The 19,345-nt window shown below is 41.9% G+C and overlaps 1 protein-coding gene across 18 annotated transcripts in view; it reads right to left on the bottom strand.

Annotated features, from left to right (window-relative positions):
- The window catches only part of COL15A1 (collagen type XV alpha 1 chain), a 290,708-nt gene that overhangs the window by 91,719 nt on the left and 179,644 nt on the right, over nt 1-19,345 (bottom strand). For all 18 annotated transcript variants that reach the window (XR_010598479.1, XM_065584078.1, XM_065584076.1 and 15 more), the window contains 4 exons: nt 6,460-6,522; nt 4,225-4,260; nt 3,584-3,718; nt 213-281 (listed from right to left, as the gene is read on the bottom strand). Coding sequence is in view for 17 of the 18 variants with exons in the window: in XM_065584078.1 (XP_065440150.1) it covers nt 213-281; nt 3,584-3,718; nt 4,225-4,260; nt 6,460-6,522 (303 nt within the window). In the remaining variant the exon portion in view is untranslated. The remainder of the gene's footprint in view (nt 1-212; nt 282-3,583; nt 3,719-4,224; nt 4,261-6,459; nt 6,523-19,345) is intronic.

Here is a 19,345-nt window from a genome sequence, read left to right as displayed (position 1 = left end):
GAGACAGATCTGGGTCCTCTACTACACATTTTTCTTAAGACAGAAAGAATAGACTGGCTCTGCATGAATTCAGAATAATATAATATAGATGGACTAGTTAAAATACTCAAAGTATTCCAGTCTTCCAGATAGACTAAATATAAAATGGGAGGAGTAATTTTCAAATGATTTCTTTTTGAAAACCAAATAAAAAACCAAGCCAAAAATCTTACATTTGGCCCTCTTGATCCTGGAATTCTGGGTTCACTCAACAAACTGATGCTCCCTGATCCTTCCATGTCCTATAGTGAAAGAGGAAAGAATCATAGAACATTATATTTTACACTCACAGCCATTTTATATCAGGACTTCCTCTTGAATCTTAAAAAGCAAAGACATTGAAGAAAAACCAAACATACTTTAAATTCTTCTCCAAAACCATGTTTCTATCAGTTCACTGCTAAGTATTAGAGGTGAGCTATATTCAAATGTGGGAACAGCACCTTGATCCTTTGTGCCAATCGAGAACCTCGCAGAGTGATAGGTTTGTCAGTTTATCAACCTTCCGCATTATTTCACATTCAAAAAACAGGAGAACAGAGCGAAAGTAACTTTCCATTTTCAAGAGTACTTTGTACTACTTTAAATTCTGGTGTAGGATTTGTGTTTTGTCATTTAACTATCTCATAGCATTATGCTGCTTTGTATAGCTGTGCGTACTGTAATTACTTTTCAAAGCTAAATTGCTTAAACATTTATATCTGTTCTGGCAAAGGAGGCTCTGGAGGCATTTTGCCAAGCAGCCTAATTGTGATTCAAAAACTAAAGTTATTTCTTCCCCTCACAATTGAACAATTACTGTGGATGCAAAAGGCGATTCACATGGATCACTGAAATGAGCATGAGCTGAGAACAGCAATGTCCATACATGGGGAAAGGCTCTCTGAAGCAGAGGGCAGATCTCTATTACCGGGAAATGTGCATTTTCTTTATATACATGCCAATTCTTTTACAACAGTGGAGACTGCAACACTCTTTCTCAATCTGTTTCTACCTTACACACCACTCCATCAGGGCAGAAAAGTAAGGCTGAATGCTGCAGAGCCTTTTTTTCCTTCTTTCTACAAACTGTAAGTCAAAGTGCATCAAATACCAAATGAAATATCTGTTGTGATTACGAGCTTTGAACTGTTTAGCTGTTTGCTCACTTCCCAAGGTGAATGCACTTGTGTTGCATGTTCCCTCACCTTGCCTCCGTTGCGCTTTAATTGGTCTCCTTGTGGCAATATTTTTCCATCAAAGAGAGTGCCTAATGCCTGTTTTATATAACACACTGTCATTTTTGACACTCATGTGTTTTTAATAGGTTTACCAGGTACCTTCTGCAATACAGACTGTTCTTTTGGCAAGCACAAGGGCCAGCAAACCCGGTCTCTTTCTTTCCCCAGTGCAGCTCAGCTTTGGCACATAATTAATAACAGCTGCTATCAAGTGCTGAAAGCAATGCTTTGCAGAAGAGACATGCTTAGGGCAATAAACAGATTGCCAACCAAACGCTAGCATTGCCCTAATGAAACTGGCATACCAACTTGAGAACAGGCACAGCATTGTCTTCAGGTGGCAGAAGCAGGAATCAAAATGATCATGTAGGATCAGCAAGTCTATTCCTAGATGGGATTTCCATCTAGAAATGGGGAAAGGACAATCATCCTGATCTTCCTGGCTTATGATTAAACAAATACAGTTCTGCTATTCCAGCTCAGAGCTGGCTGGCCAATTTATGTTGTTGGAACCAGCCCTTCCTATGCCTCTGTATGGTGCCAATGCAATGGGGCCCTGATCCTGATTATCTCCTGCAATTCTGGCAACTTCACACCACTCAGACTTAAGGGGAGCAAAATGGCAAAATTTGGCCCTAATTGGCTAGCTGCAAATTCCCTCCGCACAAGAGACCTCTCAGCTGGGCTAGAGGGGCAAAGCTGGCTTCTATGTCAACTACCCAGGGGCTATGGTGGGGGTGGGACAGAGCACCCCCACCCTTCACCAGCTCTCCAGGGGTTGATGGTCCTAGTTCCTAGCTGGAGTACCTAGTTACCTGGCATAAGGCAGAGCCCCTCCTAGGGGCTCTGACGTATGTTGGGATTTGGACCATGGCTGGCCATAACTGGCTCCTAACTGTCCTCATCCCCTCCTGAACCAAGTGGTTCCCTGGTAACAAATACAGTGGTGCTCCTTAAAAACAAATGAATTACTTGAGATATCTACTGGCCAGATTCTGGTATCTTTATTTTGGTTTAGTAGCACCTTAGTCCATGAATAGTTACATTGACTTCAACAGAATTACTTGGGGGAGTAAGGTGTGAATAAGGGTATCAGAATTTGTCTTTGAATAAGCACTGGCAGTTATATAACCTCCATATTTAACATATTCTATGTATTTCCTAAAGTAAGTATAGGGAAGTATAAAGGAACAATGCAAACACCGAGGGAACCATATTTATATATCTCAGACAAAACTGGCAAGTTCTAAAGATCCCCACTCTATCCTGGATAAGATGTTTGCAATTGTCAGCCAAACACTGTTTATTCCTTGCATAAAGTTAATCTTGGTTACTGGTCTGATATATATTATGTCCCATACAGAAAAAAATTAGCTAGAGAGCCTTTCTCGACCTGACCAGCCAAACAGTAGATGAAAAACACAAACACAGAGAGAGAGGGTGACCCATATGTGGGCATAGATGGAGTTTAAATGCCAGCCTTTTAACCTTAGCAAAAATATGGATGTTTAAAACCCTACCAAAGCCAGATCCTCTACCCCAAGTCTGCCAGAAAGGGAAGACAGAATTTATCTCAGTACGTTTCACTCACAGTGCTGAGATTCAGCTATTTTTCTGCACTATGAACTGTTTTCAGATAAAGGACTGAACTGAGCCCTAGGTGAGTTCAAATTTTAGAACAGAGGAGGCACTATATGCATAAATAAAATGTAATGTCTCAATTTTCAAACTTCATTTGTTTGGTTTTGTGAGAAAATGTTCCTATTGAGGATTACACTGCACGAGGTCACTACCAAATTTCTGCATTTTGTGTCTTTCAGGCTTACATAACTGACCTGCCTAAACCAAACTTATGGCCTCTAAAATGTGAAAACTGGCACGTTAAAGCAGAACCTGAAGCTCAGGTTTAATGTGCAACAGCAGCTGTCATCATATCTTTAAGTCTACTCTATAAATTATTTACACACTAAAATAAACTACTAAAGCGGTTGTGAAAACTGTGTGATAAGAGGTTTATCTTATAGCACAACAACAATTCTGTTGTTGGCATTAAGATCACAGAATATTTGTATAAAAGTAACTTACAGAAAGCAATCAGCCACGAACAATAATTACGGCCAAAGAGAGGGCTAAGTTCCACTTAGATAAAAAAAGTGAACAACTTATCTGTAGATTGGGAGAAAATAAAGTAAACCTGAAGAGAAACTTTTTGATCAAACTTGTCTTAAAGATAGTTAGACAGGAAAAGCGTTAATGAGCATACTGTCCTTCCACTGAAGCCAATAACTTTGCATCTACAATTAACCCTTTTAATAGAAGAGCACCTCAAATCCAAACCCATAGCCTGGGCCAGGTGGCCCCGGTGGTCCAGGTGGTCCTTGAGGTCCAGGCTTTCCAGGCTGCCCATCAGCACCTGCCTGGCCTTCTGGGCCTGGTGATCCAATATCTCCAGCATCTCCCTAAAGCAAAAGGGCAACAAATGATTTTACTTAACAATTATAACATATAGATGTGATTACAGGATTTGTTTGACTGAAAATTATGTTCACTGATTTAATTAGGTTGCAGAATAATAATCTTCTGGACTTCTTCCACCCAAGGATCTCAAAGCACTTTTCAAAAATTATTGAATTAAGATTTGCAACATCCTTGTGATGTAGGGTTCACCGCGTTTTATAAATGGGAAATGGAGACAATGAGAGGTGAAGTCATTTGCCCCAACAAAGCAGGTCAGTAGCCAGAGTTGGGAATAGAACCCAGGTCCCCTGAATCTCAAGCCCCAGGCAAAAAATATTGAAATATTACAAATATTCATTTTGTTAATCTGCTTTATCTTGGCTTTCTTTCAACTGTTTTCAGGAAACTTTTGATAGGCAGAATACAATGCCAAACTATGTGTGACACATTATACCTGAAGGATGTTGTTATGCTATACTTCAAAATAAACAAAGCTTGATCCTTTTACCTTTGGGCCAACTGCACCAGGAAGACCTTGATCACCCTGTAAAATAAAACCAGTGTCAGTTAATTGAACAGGATTAAATGATTTAGGTATAGAGAACACAGATATATGCTCTGCTTAATTCAGGTTTCAGTGAATACCTTTGTTGTTGAACTTATTGAGGTCATAATGCTGGTTTATAATAAGCATTAAAGCTGCTGGTTAAAAAATCCAATCTTCAGTTGAGTAGTTACATCTGCAAATGACTAGCGCTTCCAGTGTGGTTTGCAGACAGGAAGCAATCTAGTATTTTGATTATTGCAGCAGGTTTTAGAGGTTTGGACCACACAGAATCAAATATCAAGGATGAAATCTTCACCTCATTGAAGTCAATGGGAAAATTCTCATTGAATGCAATGGGAGCAGGATTTGATCCCAACCAAATTGTAAGTATGGCTCAGTCAAAGAATGCTAACATTGCTACAGATGTTTTTATGGTTCCACTGTGGTAATCTAGCAACCTGATTTTCTTATACACACTCAATCTGTGACAAATCTCTGTTTGAAAGAGATATAGGAACCTTAATAAACAAGCAGATGTATTCGGTGTTCTCTGAATGGCACAGGTCAGACACTGCAAATGTCAGCCTGCCTACGTACTCTACAATGGATTGACATCAATCTGTTCTCCTACCTCACTCTCCTTTTACTGAAGCCTCTCTCACACTCTCCATCTCTTTTCCTTGCCATTCTCTTTCTATTCAGTTTACAGAATAGCCAGAAACCCAGAGTATGAAAACAGCTGTTTTTTTTCCATTCACACTAACTGAATTAAGAGCAATACATATAATAGTTGGCCAAATACTATAGCTCCTACACAAACAGACAATGGAAATTTTGACCATATGAGCCCTCAACAGATAGAGTAAGCACCAATGATAAAACAATAGCAGACAACTAAAGAATGATTTGTTAGAAAAAGGAACGACAGGAAGCAAGTAAAACTACTCTCGTCAGGTGGGAATGGATTTGGCAGACTTGATGGTGCTGCTGTGCACTGACTGTTCTTTGAGCAACTGCAGCGTGCAGAGTGCTTCATTTATAATTTAATTCTTATCAAATACATACAGTGTGGAAAATAGGCTCCGAAAGACAAGACAACTGGCCTTATCCCTCTTTCTGAGGAACGTGCTCTGAATGAAAATGGCTTTCTTCCAATTAACCCCTCTCCCCTCCAGACTTTCACCCTAAAATCTGAGATGGAGGTTAATTTAGTTTACTGTAACCAGGCATCTTTATTCTTCTGAGGACCCTCCCATAGGAACTGATCTTGTCCTACTGAAGGCAACGGGAACTTTGCCATTGACTACAAAGGACACAAGATCAAGCCCGGAGCTCTGGAACAAGGAACTTATTTTAACTCTCTCTGGTCCATGTTGGCTCGGTGTGGGAATCACTAGACTAGCCACACAGAGGGGGCCCAAGCACCCCATTTGTACCACAGTACTGCCAACCCTAAGTATTTAAAACTCGTGAATCAGCCTCAACAAAATCATGAGACTGGCTTAAATATCCTGAGATTTTTTAAAGAAAACATTGGGGTTCTTTTTCTTTGCCTTCTGTTTTTGAGCCTTTAGGGTGCACTTAGGTCCCATTTTCCAGATTTTCTCTGCAACAATAAGGGCCAGAAACTTACTTGATTTTAATGAAAACAGAGATTCTCATGCAATCACTTGACTCCAGTAGCACAAGCTTTAAGAAAACACCAAATACTGCAACACTCATGACAAAATTGCAAATGTAGGCAACATTAGCACCATATAGGTGGTTTACACCTGCCCTCACCTAGGTCAGGGCAGAAGGAGAAGATGAGAATGGACTATAGAATCCACAATTTCGTAGTTCCAGTGACCCTAGCGCCCCACAAAAATGCAGTGGAAGATCCACAGCAGGGAGCTGTGCTTCAGCTATAGGCCACCCTTGGCTGGAGGGGTGGATTTCACCCGCCCCATGTACTTTACTTGCATAAACCCAATTATTACTCTGCCTTTCTATGGATGAATTACATGGAATTGTTGTATATTATCTATTAAAAAAATAGGACTGGACACAACAGGACATTATAAAGTTGTTCAAACAGCCATTTGAGATGTTTTAACAAGCATTAGGAGCTGGATTCAGTAAACTATTCAGGGCTTCCCACAGCTCAGAAGTGACAAAGATTTTATGCAGAACTCGGACCTTAGATTTTTAACTTACTTTTTCTCCTTTCTTTCCAGGAGGGCCAACCATTCCATCAAGTCCAGGATGTCCTTGGGGCCCCTGTGAATGATAGTAAATATAAGCACCTGCCCCAATTACAAAGAAAATACCCTGCCCAAATGACTTTATTTGAACTAATAAACTCTAATATGCCTTAGTAACCTTCTACTCTAGTGATTTGTATTTCTGAGTCTTCATTTCTGACGTGTTGGTCTTTATGCAACTGAAGAGTGACACTAATACTTAATGAGAAACAACGTTCATGTAAGGACTGAGATTGCTTGCTATTATGGTCGTGATTCTGCTTTTCTTGCAATCAGTGAGCAGTTTAAGTATTTGAGGAGTGCAGGATCTGGTCTCATGTCTACTTGGAAATGTTGGCATCTCTACTTCACGGGCCAGATCCTGGATCCCAGCTCTTACCCCTTTCCACCACAGTGACAGTGCCAACGGGGTGGAGAGCCACCCTAACAGGGCACTCAGGAATTCCCCTGACGTCAGGGAATCGTTGGATGGCACAGAACTGGTAAAAAGCCCATTTAAAACTTTTTTTTTTAATACAGGAAATTGGACAGAAACAAAAACGATAAGCAGCATTCCTGAGAGGACCGTGGCTGTGGCCACAGTGGAAGAGGACGGGGTTGGAGTGTGCAACACTCTAGCCATCTCCAGCTGGCGGAGTGATCATTCTAGCCAATATAATGTAGAGCTTCCCTTAGCCCTCTTCGCTGTTCCCAACCCCCACTGTTGGGGGGTCTGCTCCCACAGACAGGCCCAATACCTGTTAAGTGAAACTGGAGGGGGTTCCTGGAGAAAGGAAAAAAGAAGAATGGGGAAGGGAATTTGGGGGCTCTTGTGGATGGGACTGAGACACAGGAAGAACTGTGGGGAGAGGAAAGGAGAAACGAGAGAACAAAAAAGAACAGGAAAAAAAGGGGAAACTCAGCCACACAATGTAAAGGAGAAAGAAGGGTCAGACATGGGCCAGACAGAAGAGACAGCAGAATACAGAATGGGAAAGGGGAGTGAGGAAGGAAGAATAAAAAAATAGAGAGAAGGAAAGAGGTTTCAAAAAGAAACAGAGCCAGATAGAGAATGATGAAGGAAATCATTCGGGGCAGGGAGGACCCACAAGTAGAGGGAAAGAATTAAAAACTACACAGTGGCAGACTGGAACTCTCAATCTGTGGGGCCCTTGCTCTGTGCTCAGATCACGATGAGACCTTTCCTAGACTTGAAATTCTATTTCCTCCTCCATCTTCTAGTCTTCACAAATATGTAACATACTATAGGCAGCCCAGAATAGTGCCACCTATACTGAAGGTTATAAGTTTTGGAGTTGGGACTTGAAATTTGGCAAGGGGGTTGTCCTGGTGTCAGGGATGTGCCTTTTGCCAGCCCCATTAAAGTGTTTCCAACTTTGGCTAAGTCATCAGCCTTTGAAAATTTTCACTATGCACCTGCTCAGAGAGACTTGTTAAGAGTTTGGTAGCTAAACTCCCCAGAGATTCTGTCTGTAGTGAGTGTTTTCAAACCCAGAGCTGCAGGAAGTGAGCAGGAATTTCCCTATAATTCCTCTTTATGGCTGCTGCAGGCCACTGTGGCACTGGGCAACAGGACTCAAGGCAGGGAGATGGTCTCTCCAGTGCTCACAATCAAGATGGCTCTGTCCCCTTCTAGTGGGGGCTGAGCCACATGTAGAGATTGATGAGCCTGCTACAGTCACTGCTGAAGAGCCACCCAGGCGTGCAGCATTTCAAGTGGCAGCCTGTACACGGAATTGAGATTGTGATAGAGCACAGAATGTGGCAGGTGGTTTCCAGATGTAACACTGCACCATGGAGTGCGTTGTCAGCAACAAATGAAGCAGGCCCTGCACCCCAAATGTTATTACATTTGTCTGGTGCTTTTTAGGATGGCCACTACTGGCCTCACATTTTCCACCCTTCTCTCCTCACTTTCCATTTCTGCCTTCTGGACCCACTATAGTTGATAGGGTATAAATTTTTAACATTAACAAAATTGGAATGATTTTCATTATGTTTTAGGTCTATTTTATATTGTACCGTGAATATTTTGGCTGGGAGGGTTGGATTAGCATTAAAATTGTAATTAATTATTCATGATTATGATTATTACTCACGCAGTGTACAATGCTCTTAAGTCTTACCGTCATATGGCTGCACATGTGCTTTAGAGCTTTTGAGTAGCCTCAGGTATGCTATTACTTTACATTTAAATTCTTCTGCATCACTTGTCTTTACAAAATTGCACATGAAAACTATTTTTTAAAGAAATGTAACCATATAAATGCTGACGAAAGATGCAATGAGCTATTTCAACTTCATGTATATTTAACAAACAAAACTATGTAATCAGATCCATAACAGATGCTATTTAAAGCAGTTAGTAAAAGCGATAGTTCCAGTTACAAAAGGCAGTTTTTAATCCAAGCCTTTTCAAGACGTTTCCAATAAGAGAGCTCTTGAATAACTAAGTCCTTGATTCAGCCAGGTACTTAAGCATGGGCTTAACTTTAAACAGATGAGTAGTCCCACCGGAATCAAGACTACTCACATGCTTATGTTGCACATGTAGGGTTGTCAGGCATCCAGTTTTCAACCCAAAAGGGACCCTGCGGGCTCCGGTCGGCACCACCGACCGGGCTGTTAAAAGTCTGGTCAGCAGCGCAGCGGGGGCCCAGGGCTAAGGCAGACTCCCTGCCTGCCCTAGCTCCCCACAGCATCCAGAAGCGGTCGTCAGGTCCCTGCAGCCCCTAGAAACATGGGCGGCCGGGGAGGCTCCGCACTGCTCCGGCCCTGAGGACGGCTCCACAGCTCCCATTGTCCAGGAACCACGAACAATGGGAGCTGCAGGAGTGGCGCCTGTGGGCACAAAAGCAGTGCATGGAGCCTCCCTGGCCACCCATGAGTGTAGAGCAGGGGTTGGCAGCCTTTCAGAAGTGGTGTGCCGAGTCTTCATTTATTCACGCTAATTTAAGGTTTCACGTGTCAGTAATACATTTTAACATTTTTAGAAGGTCTCTTTCTATAAGTCTATAATATATAACTAAACTATTGTTGTATATAAAGTAAATAAGGTTTTTTAAATGTTTAAGAAGCTTCATTTAAAAATAAATTAAAATGCAGAGCCCCCCCAGACCAGTGGCCAGGACCCGGGCAGTGTGAGTGCCACTGAAAATCAGCTCGTGTGCCGCCTTCGGCACACGTGCCATAGGTTGCCTACCCCTGGTCTAGAGGCTGCAGAGACATGGTGGCCGCTTCCCAGGAGCCACGGTAAGCGCCAATGGGATCCCGCAGATTGTCTTGCAAGATTTGTCAATGAAATTTCTCAAACTTGCAGTAATACTCATCAGGAAGCCTGACCTATTTTGGATGCAGTGTTAGACAATGTTTTGTTAAGACTATCACAGCTACGTGACTTGTGAGCATCACTGCAACAAGGATTATAATGTTTTGTTTTTTATTGTAGGGTCATATCCTGATTCCCGTCTCTGGCTTTAGAGGGTTTTGACTAAAGCAGAAGCAATGTGGTTCTGGTGCAGGGGTAGTGAAAAGGATAGGGAAGGAAACCAGAAGCTAAAGAGCACAACTTTGTGGCGGACTCAAGTAGCAACGTCTTACAAATTATGTCAGAGCTATGGTGGAAGCCCGGCTCACAGGAAATAGTTGGGGGAGGGGAGCCTAGTTATGTAGAATCCTCTGATGATACTGCAACAGCTGCCATAGTAGTGAGTTGACTCAGAGAGAGGCCACTTGAAACGGAATTTAAGAAGAGGGTCTAGCATGCAAAACATTGCAGAGTGGGTGGTGACTTCTGGTCTCAACAACGTCTTATCTGAAAAAACTTTCATTGATTTCAATGACTTTGGATGAGGCCCAAAGTATGTACTTAAATCTATCCCTATTCACACAAGCATGCACTTAAGTGCTTTGCTGAATCTGGCTTTACTGATGAATCAGTATCTGAGGCTATGTCTACACTACAAATTACTTTGGTATAATTTATGTCGCTCAGGGGTGTGAATAAGCCACCCTTGTGAGCAACGTAAGTTATACCAACGTAAGCTCCAGTGTAGACAGCTCTCCCGCTGAAATAGCTATTGCCTCTTGCAGAGGCAATAGTTATAAGCCGACGGGAGAGCTCACTTCTGTCAGCTTAGAGCATCTTCACAAGAAGTGCTACAGTGGTGCAACTGCATCGGTGCAGCTGTGGTGCTGTAAATGATGTAGTGTAGACATAGTCTTAGAATCTCCGGAGGCACTCAGCATCATGCAGGATTAGGCTCCCATGATCCTGAACTGATATAGACTATGCCTGAATGTGCCCTGTGAGTTTATAAAGAAAACCACACCATATCTAGTAGGCTTAGATTCTTGCTACAGTGAAAGAATGTGTCAACAACTATGTACCACTTAGTGAGAAAAATGTTTTGGGGATTTCAATGAAGATCAAAGGTTTTGTACCTCTAGAACTTGCTGAATCATTCTTAAGTGAGGCCATGTCATAACTATAAAGGGAAGGGTAACAGCCCTCCTGTGTACAGTACTATAAAATCCCTCCTGGCCAGAGATTCCAAAATCCTTTTCCCTGTAAAGGGTTAAGAAGCTCAGGTAACCTGGCTGACACCTGACCCAAAGGACCAATAAGGGGACAAGATACTTTCAAATCTTGGTGGGGGGAAGGCTTTTGTTTGTGCTCTTTGTTTTGGGGGTTGTTCGCTCTTGGGACTGAGAGGGACCAGACATCCATCCAGGCTCTCCAAATCTTTCTGAACAAGTCTCTCATATTTCAAACTTGTAAGTAAACAGCCAGGCAAGGCGTGTTAGTTTTTATCTTTGTTTTCTCAACTTGTAAATGTACCTTTTTGCTAGAGTGTTTATCTCTGTTTGCTGTAACTTTGAACCTAAGGCTAGAGGGGATTCCTCTGGGCTCTTTAAGTTTGATTACCCTGTAAAGTTATTTTCCCTCCTGATTTTACAGAGATGATTTTTACCTTTTTCTTTAATTAAAAGCCTTCTTTTTAAGAACCTGATTGATTTTTTCCTTGTTTTCAGATCCAAGGGGGTTGGATCTTGATCCACCAGGAGTTGGTGGGAGAAAGGAGGGGGATGGTTAATTTCTCCTTGTTTTAAGATCCAAGGGGTTTGGATCTGTATTCACCAGGGAATTGGTGAAGAGTCTCTCAAGGCTACCCAGGGAAGGGAATTAGCATTTTGGGAGTGGTGGCAGCGGACCAGATCTAAGCTGGTAGTTAAGCTTAGAAGTTTTCATGCAGGCCCCCACATTTGTACCCTAAAGTTCAAAGTGGGGAAGCAGCCTTGACAGGCCAAAACACTTGAAATACTTTAACGATTTTCCTCTTTCCAAAATTTCTTATTTTCCAGATTATACAATTTTCTTGATAATGTTTCATGGACTGCAGCTGCTATCATATGCGATACCATGGCTGAATTTCTTACTGGTCAAAAATTATTATTTATCTTTTTGTGGCTGTTCCTCTCTCTCCCTCTCCTCCCGGTTGAGCTTATTATGGAAGACTATCTTTAAAACAGGACACCCAAATAATAAAAAGGAAATTTTTTTGTGTAAAAAAAAAAAAAAAAAAAAAAAGATTCCTACTGTTTAGATCATGAACTGAGGTTTTTTTTAAATTTTAGCAATGCTAAAGAGATCCTAGACTCAAACAGGATCATTATCATTTCACAATAAATTTTCAAGTGGAAAACCACTTGACTATTAAAAAATAATGGACAGGAATCTCTGCCTTCTCTTTTAGCATATTTTGTTCTGAGAAACAATGCCAAATGAACTTTCATGATATCACCTAGTACAAAACTCTTATAACAAGTGCTTTAATTTCAAGCTCTGGTAAGAATCAATATTTTGAATTCAAGTCAGTGAAGTGGCAGTGGCACAACCACATAATTATAAATAACTCCGCTTTGTCTTCTTCATAAAAGCAATTCAAATAAAACTTAAATCAATTGAAAGGATGGTATAGTTTGAGAACGAGGAAAAAGTAACTACATACTGGATTTAAGTAATAAAAAGAAACCTCTTTGCATAGTTACGTTCTTAGGCCCCAGCCCTGAGTCTTATGCACAGGCTTAAAGTGCTCGTAGTGCATATCGTTAAGCACGTGCTTAAGTTCTTGCAGAGTCAGGGCCTTAGGGCCTGCTACTGTAAACTCTTACTACTTGGTGTAGCACTTATGAATTTTCAACTGGGAAGTATTCATGATAATAGGGCTACGCCCAGTAGTAAGTATTTGAAGAATAGGATATTTAAGGTCCTGTAGCAATGTTAACTCTTATCATTTTTATTGCATGTCTCATGATATTTAGTGCGTTTCTTTAAGCTCAAGTTCCTGGAGTCGTGCTCAGGTAAGAATCTTAGCTTTCTTTAAAAAAGCTTTTTGGCCAGTGTGGTTGCAGAGAAAAGCTTGAGAATGTGACTGAAATAACACATTAAAGGTTCAAACACCAGAGTAGATATATTTATATTTTAAATCCCATGACTTTTCAGCCAACTGCATGATGGGGGGGGGGCTGACTCAATTTTTGAATAGTAGGGGATGGAAGTGATGCTGTAGTATAATCAGCAATCCATTCCATGGTTGCCTAATCTGGGCCAAGAGTAAGACAAACTCTGGGTGAGATCCTCATCCCTCAGCCCCCAACTCCAGCCCCTTTATTCCAGTTCAAAGAGCCAGAGTGCTATAAAAGGGCTGCAGAAGGTCTGGACGAGGTGGAGAAGAATTTCACCTAGTGCAGACACAGCAGAAACCAACTGTAAGGCTAGCATACAAGGACCCCGTGTGAGAAAGCAGCACCCTGGAACCCCCATATTTACCACTGAGATAGGGTTATGATATATTTTGTACAAAGTATGCCTTGTGAGGCATCATTTTAAAAGTTTTGATCTGCTGAACATTAATATCCTGTTGGATTGTTATGTACAATCATTATATGTAAGGTTATGAAGTATTGCTGTATGTGTTACTGAAATATGTTGTGCGGTTGGGAACACCCACAACCAGCATTTCAAGTACAACAATGGAGTAGCCAGAAAGCGTTAATGGCTCCTCAACCTCCACCAAGAAAAGAATCCACTATCCCAGAGACTTTTCAGAGAGACCATGTAGATTATGGAGACTGCTTGACCAATGGGGACTGCCTGATCCCCACATCACAGCAAAGATCTTTCCAGCAAGCTTGAAGAAAATATAGAAGAGAGGAAGTGACATCATTACTTGACCTCTTCCACCTCCCCTCCCATTCAATACCTGGAGAAATGTCTGGAGGACAAAGACCTTGAACTGGGGGAGGGAGGTCCCAGGCTCGAAAAGAGTCCAAGCCTGTGTATTGAGGATCTGTAACCCGCTTGTACTATCCGTCAGGATGAGGCACTAATTGATTCAAATCCTGTTGAGTTTGTAGAACTTAGACTATGATTTTATTTTAATTCTTAAGTAACCAACATAGATCTATACGCTTGATATTTATAATCACTTAAAATCTATCTTTCCGGAGTTAATAAATCTGTTTTATTTTTACCTAAAACAGTGTGTTTTGGTTGAACTACTTGAGAAATCTCAGCTCAGGTTACAAAGGCTAGAGTGTGTCCTCTCCACATCGAGGGAGAGGCAGATTAGATAATGAATTTACACTGGCCAGGCTTCTGACCAGTGCAATATGATACAGTTCTGGGGGGCAAGACTGGGGAGCGGGGAAGTAGGGGGGAATTGGCAGGAGCCTCCCTATTGATTTTTCATGAGTGGCTGGGAGATCATTCATGTGTAACACAGTGAGGTATGTTCCTCCCTGTGGATGTCTGTGTAAGTGCAGTATCTGCCAGAGGATTGTAGCGTGCCAACCATGTCAGTGTGAGAGGCAGCCTGGGTTGGTAGGACAGAAGGCTCAGAGGTCCCACAGTCCAGGTTACACCCCAGAGACAAACTGGGGGTGAGGGGGAGTGTGATGGGGCAGGACTAAAGGAGGGAGGGGCACATTGGGGTATGGCCACAGCATACAGCACTGGAAGGCTGCTGTAATTTACAGGCTCCCAGGGCTGTTTTAAATTAAACCAGGGCCTCTCCAGCCCCTGGAGCAGGTGGGGACTGGGAAGGCACCAAGAGGCTTAAAGTCACCCTAGCCCCAATGCTGTGCTTTCTAAAGACTCCATGAGGCTGAAATCATTCGGACTTCAGGCAGATTTAAGAATCTGCCCCGTGGATCCTCTTGCAGCGTCAGAATCTAGTTCTGCAAATATTACTCAAAGCAAAATGTTGGTAAACACATAACATAATATTGTTGCTATGGACAACTATGTAAAGCATTTTAAAACCCATTGACAAATGCTACAAACCAATCTGTAGGATAACAGAGGAAAAGGCCAGATTTACACATTATTTTGTTTACCAAATACTTAGAATTTGTGTCAAAATGGAAGTCAATTACATCTTGATTGCAATTATTAATTGTGTAATTAATCAAATATAAAAACATAAGAACGGCCATACTAGGTCAGACCAATGGTCCATCTAGCCCAGTATTCTGTCTTCCGACAGTGGCCAATACCAGGTGCTTCAGAGGGAATGAACAGAACAAGTAATCACCAAGTGATCTATCCCCTGCTGCCCATTCCCAGCTTCTGGCAAACAGAGGCTGGGGACACCCACATTATTCTCAAGGTTCCATTGTGTATGTAAACAAGGCTGTTTCTGAAACACGTTGATAAAACAGCATGGAGGGAAAATACTGCCTTTTGAGCCCACATTTGTAGGACCACCTTATTTGACCTTAGTGAAACATCTTATTGCCATGACAGAACCATTAATTTCCTCATCGTACACCTCTAAATTGTAAAACCAAAGGACATTTCAGTGCAGAAATAAAAGTTACATAAAACAAAGTAAACACCACCTTTAAAATATACATTTTAGCAAACTTTTAGACTCTCTGGGCCTGTTTACACAAGGACACTGAGGAAAATTAATCCAAATAAAGGTTAATTAAAAGTCAGTTAGGTAAACTGCCTAAAAGAGACCTTAATTTGGTTACAGTGAATTAAGATAAACCAAATTAAGGTAATTTTAATTCCGAATTAGAGTATCCACACAGGAGTTTAATGAAATTTAACTAATCCTCTTTTAATTCAAACCTTCAGTTAATTCAGATTAACTCTCCTGAATGTCCCCATGTAGACAAGTCGTGTGCTGTTTAACAATAGAATAATTCATATTTAAGTAAACCTACTGTGCTCTAGTTATCACAGATTTGCATTAGACAAATCAATACATACACTGTTTATCTTTGGAGCAAAATGAATGCTTTTGGAAAGTTCTGTTACAAAAGTGCCTTAAGGCAGATGGTGACGTAAGGATCTTAATACTGTAATATTCATTTGAAAGATAGGTCTATTCCTCATATTATGAGTTGGGTGAAATCTAGTTATGAGTTGAGTTAAAACCCCAATGAGACTGATAATTGAAAGGTAAGTTCACACCTAACGTAACTTTAAGCACAAATCCCACCTAAGACAGAGGGGTGCATGTGGGTAGACAGATCATACAAAAACTGACATCAGACAAGAACAGAGAAAGAGGGAGAGGCAAGAAAGCCAAGCAAGAGTCTGTAAGCATTGTGCGACCCTGGACAAAGCTAGAGAGCGTGCTTTGGGGTCTGGTGTTGGCTAAAAAGGCTTGGGGGCTGTAAGCTAAGAAACTGCTCCTTTTGTTCTGGGTTCTTTCTGAATTCAGAGACACAGGACTTTGCACATTTCTTGGTAATAAACAAGATTGCATCAAAGAAAATACCAGACTCCATCAGTTTCTGTTTCCAACTGGAACATCCCCAGCGCCCCAAACTCTGCCTAGCTGCTCGAGTCAAAAAGGAGTAACACTGGTGTCAGGAGCGGGAACCAGTTTCTAAGAAGAGAGATTGTGTCCCGGTGTTCCTGCTGAACTAAGATGGAACAAATAATGGAGGCATTTGCAGAATGCAAAACCGGCCAGTGGGATTTAAAACAAAACCTAAAATAGGAGCTGGAGGCTTCACAATTTTTTTAAAAAAAAATACACAAATGTTTCAGAAAAAGAACGAAAGCAACATCTGCAGGATTCCCAGAAAGGGATGAGGATTGCCTTACAGGCAGAGGTCAAATCTCTGTTGGAGCAGCAACTACAAAATGTCCAGACAGGTTGGGAAGCCCAGCTGCATAGCTCCCAAGCTGAAATGGCAAGATAGAGGAGGCCAGCAACCTGACTGCCATAGACCCGAAGTTTTTCCATGAAATAGTGGAGACCAGGCAGGCTGTAGCCAGCTTGGAACTCAATAACAGAGATGAGCTGCAGCAAGGACACCAGGAGCTCAAAATTCAGTTCAAGAAGGAAAGGTCACAGATCACAGTGGAAGGGCAGCCAGAGCACTTGGGTAAGACCAGACATTTCCAACAGTTTTCTAACATCTTTGTAACCCACAGAGGCCTAGAAGGAAGAGGTCGGGTTGTCCCAGCTCAAATAATGCAAAAGCCTTTCTTTGAGGGGAAAAGACTTTCTGGGGGGCTTATTTGGATCAATTCAACATTATAGTTCAAATGAGTGGCTAGAAAGAGGGACAGAAAGGGGTTTCTAGCAGGCAACTTAGCTGGCCCAGCTCTGATTGTGCTGCAGAACTTACCCCCAGAAAAGAGACAGAGTTATCCAGACCTGGTACAAGCCCTTGACATGTGATTTGGAGTTGGCCAATCTAAGTAGGCCAGGGCATGGAGAGGGAAAGAAGAAACCCCATCTGAACTGAACTGAGGACCTGCAGAGGCTTATGTTCCCAGCATACACAGACACCACTGAGGCCTTCCTGGATAGATTGGCTATGGACCAATTTATAGATGATCAGCTTGACTTGAACTTGCAGATCAAGACCAGTGAAAGGAGGCCAGAGACAAAATTTGCCACGGAACTTGAATCTTTCCTTGCAGCAGTGCACCAGAAGAGGAAGCAGCTGCTAGTGATAGGTTTTGGTTTATGCAATGTCCCCAGCCACATTAGAGAGGCTAATGGAAAGGGTATTACATGGCATTTCCCTCTCAACCTGTCTGTTATACCTAGATGATATCCTAGTGCATGCTAAAACATTTGCGCTAGAACCAAAACATTTACAAATGGTCAGTGATAAACTGAAGGCAGCCAACTTGAAACTGAACCCAAAGAAATCTGAGTTGTTTCAAAAAGAGGTAACGTACCTTGGGCTCACAATTAGTGAGGAGGGAATTTCCACTGACAAAAAGAAAATGGAGGCTGTACAGAGCTGGCCCACTTCCTAGACACTCACATATGCGTAGAGTTTTATAGGACTCAGAAGGTTTGTTTGTGGGTTTGCACAGGTTGCGAGAAAAGGAAATCACTTCAGTGGTTAGCAGAGTGTGATGTAGAATTTTCAGAGTTAAAAAAGGCTCTGGTGACTGCTCCTGTCTTGGCCTAACTTTGTTTCAAAACCCCCTTTTCATATTGGTCACAGATGCTATCGCTTATACTCTGGAGACAGTACTGACACAGGAACACAAGGGACTTGAGAGGCTGGTTGCTTATTACAGCAAAAGTCCAAGTTCTCCTCAGCTAAATTATTGCACCACCCAAAAGGAACTTGTAGCAGTGGTTAAATCTGTAGAACATTTTCATCGGTATTTGTATGGGAGGAAGTTTGTGGTCAGGACAGACCATGCTTCCCTGCAATGGATCTTTAGATACAAGAATCCTGAGGGATAGCTTGCCAGATGGTTGGAGAAACTGCAGTGCTATGATTTCCCAATCACACATAAGCCTGGCCATGTGTTTTTTTTGTTTGTTTCTTTTACACAAAGTGCCAGTTACACCTGTGCAAATCCACTGAAAGCACTGGGGTCACAGAAAATAATTTGAAGATAGTGGGATTGCAGTTGGCTAGATTTGGGCCTCAGAACTTCTGTTTCCAGTGGTGATGTGTAAGAAGGAAAGAACCCACCTTGACTCTTAGATTCCAGACTAAGTTTACAGAGCTAGTAGTTACTGTTTTTCTTGTTACCTGAGCATATTTCACATGTATTGACATACAATAAATATACAACCCCATGACACCATTTCTACTGTCACCTTTCAAAGTAGGACTGCACTTCAAGTTTTCCTTAAGACTAAAGGGTCATTTTTCATCTCTGGGTGAGCTACAATGAAGGGAGAAAGCCTAAAGAGATGAAAGTCCAATGGTAGCTTTAAGTTATAAATTCCCTTTGAATTACGTAACTGCTTCCCAGCTTTATTTTCCTGAAAACGACATGGAAAAACAAACAGTCTCATTAAACTTCAGTAAAAGCATCCTTCAGCCTGGTCCACATTCACCTGTATTCTTTGGCTGCTTTGCACTGCTCTGGAACGAAGCAATACAGCTAGTTGTTCCAGAGTATATGGCCCTTTGGTTTTTGTGCCTTTCATAAGAACCTGGCACAAAATTGCAAATTCCATCAAATCCTGGGCTCGTCTAGTAGTGCCCATCCTAAAATACCAACAATAGTCAGCATTCTAAGGGTATGTCTTCACTATCAATGTTAACATGGCTGTGTAGTCACGGTACCAGCGCTGGGAGAGAGCTTTCCCAGTGCTGTAAAAAAACCACCCCCATGAGGGGAGTAGCTCCCAACAGCTCCCAGCGCTGGTGCACTGTCTACATTGCCTCTTTACAATGCTGAAACTTGCATCGCTCAGGTGGGTGTTTTTTCACACCCCTGAGCGAGAAAGTTTCAGTGCTGTAAAGTGGCAGTGTAGACAAGGCCTAAAAAATGTGCAAGTTGTCTGTGTAGGAAACTATAGCTGAGGTATACCACTAATGTC

Source organism: Chrysemys picta, chromosome 2 (assembly GCF_011386835.1).
Source record: "Chrysemys picta bellii isolate R12L10 chromosome 2, ASM1138683v2, whole genome shotgun sequence".
NCBI lineage: Eukaryota > Metazoa > Chordata > Testudines > Emydidae > Chrysemys > Chrysemys picta.
Note: the sequence above shows the minus strand (reverse complement) of the source record. Positions and strands in the feature narration are given on the sequence as shown.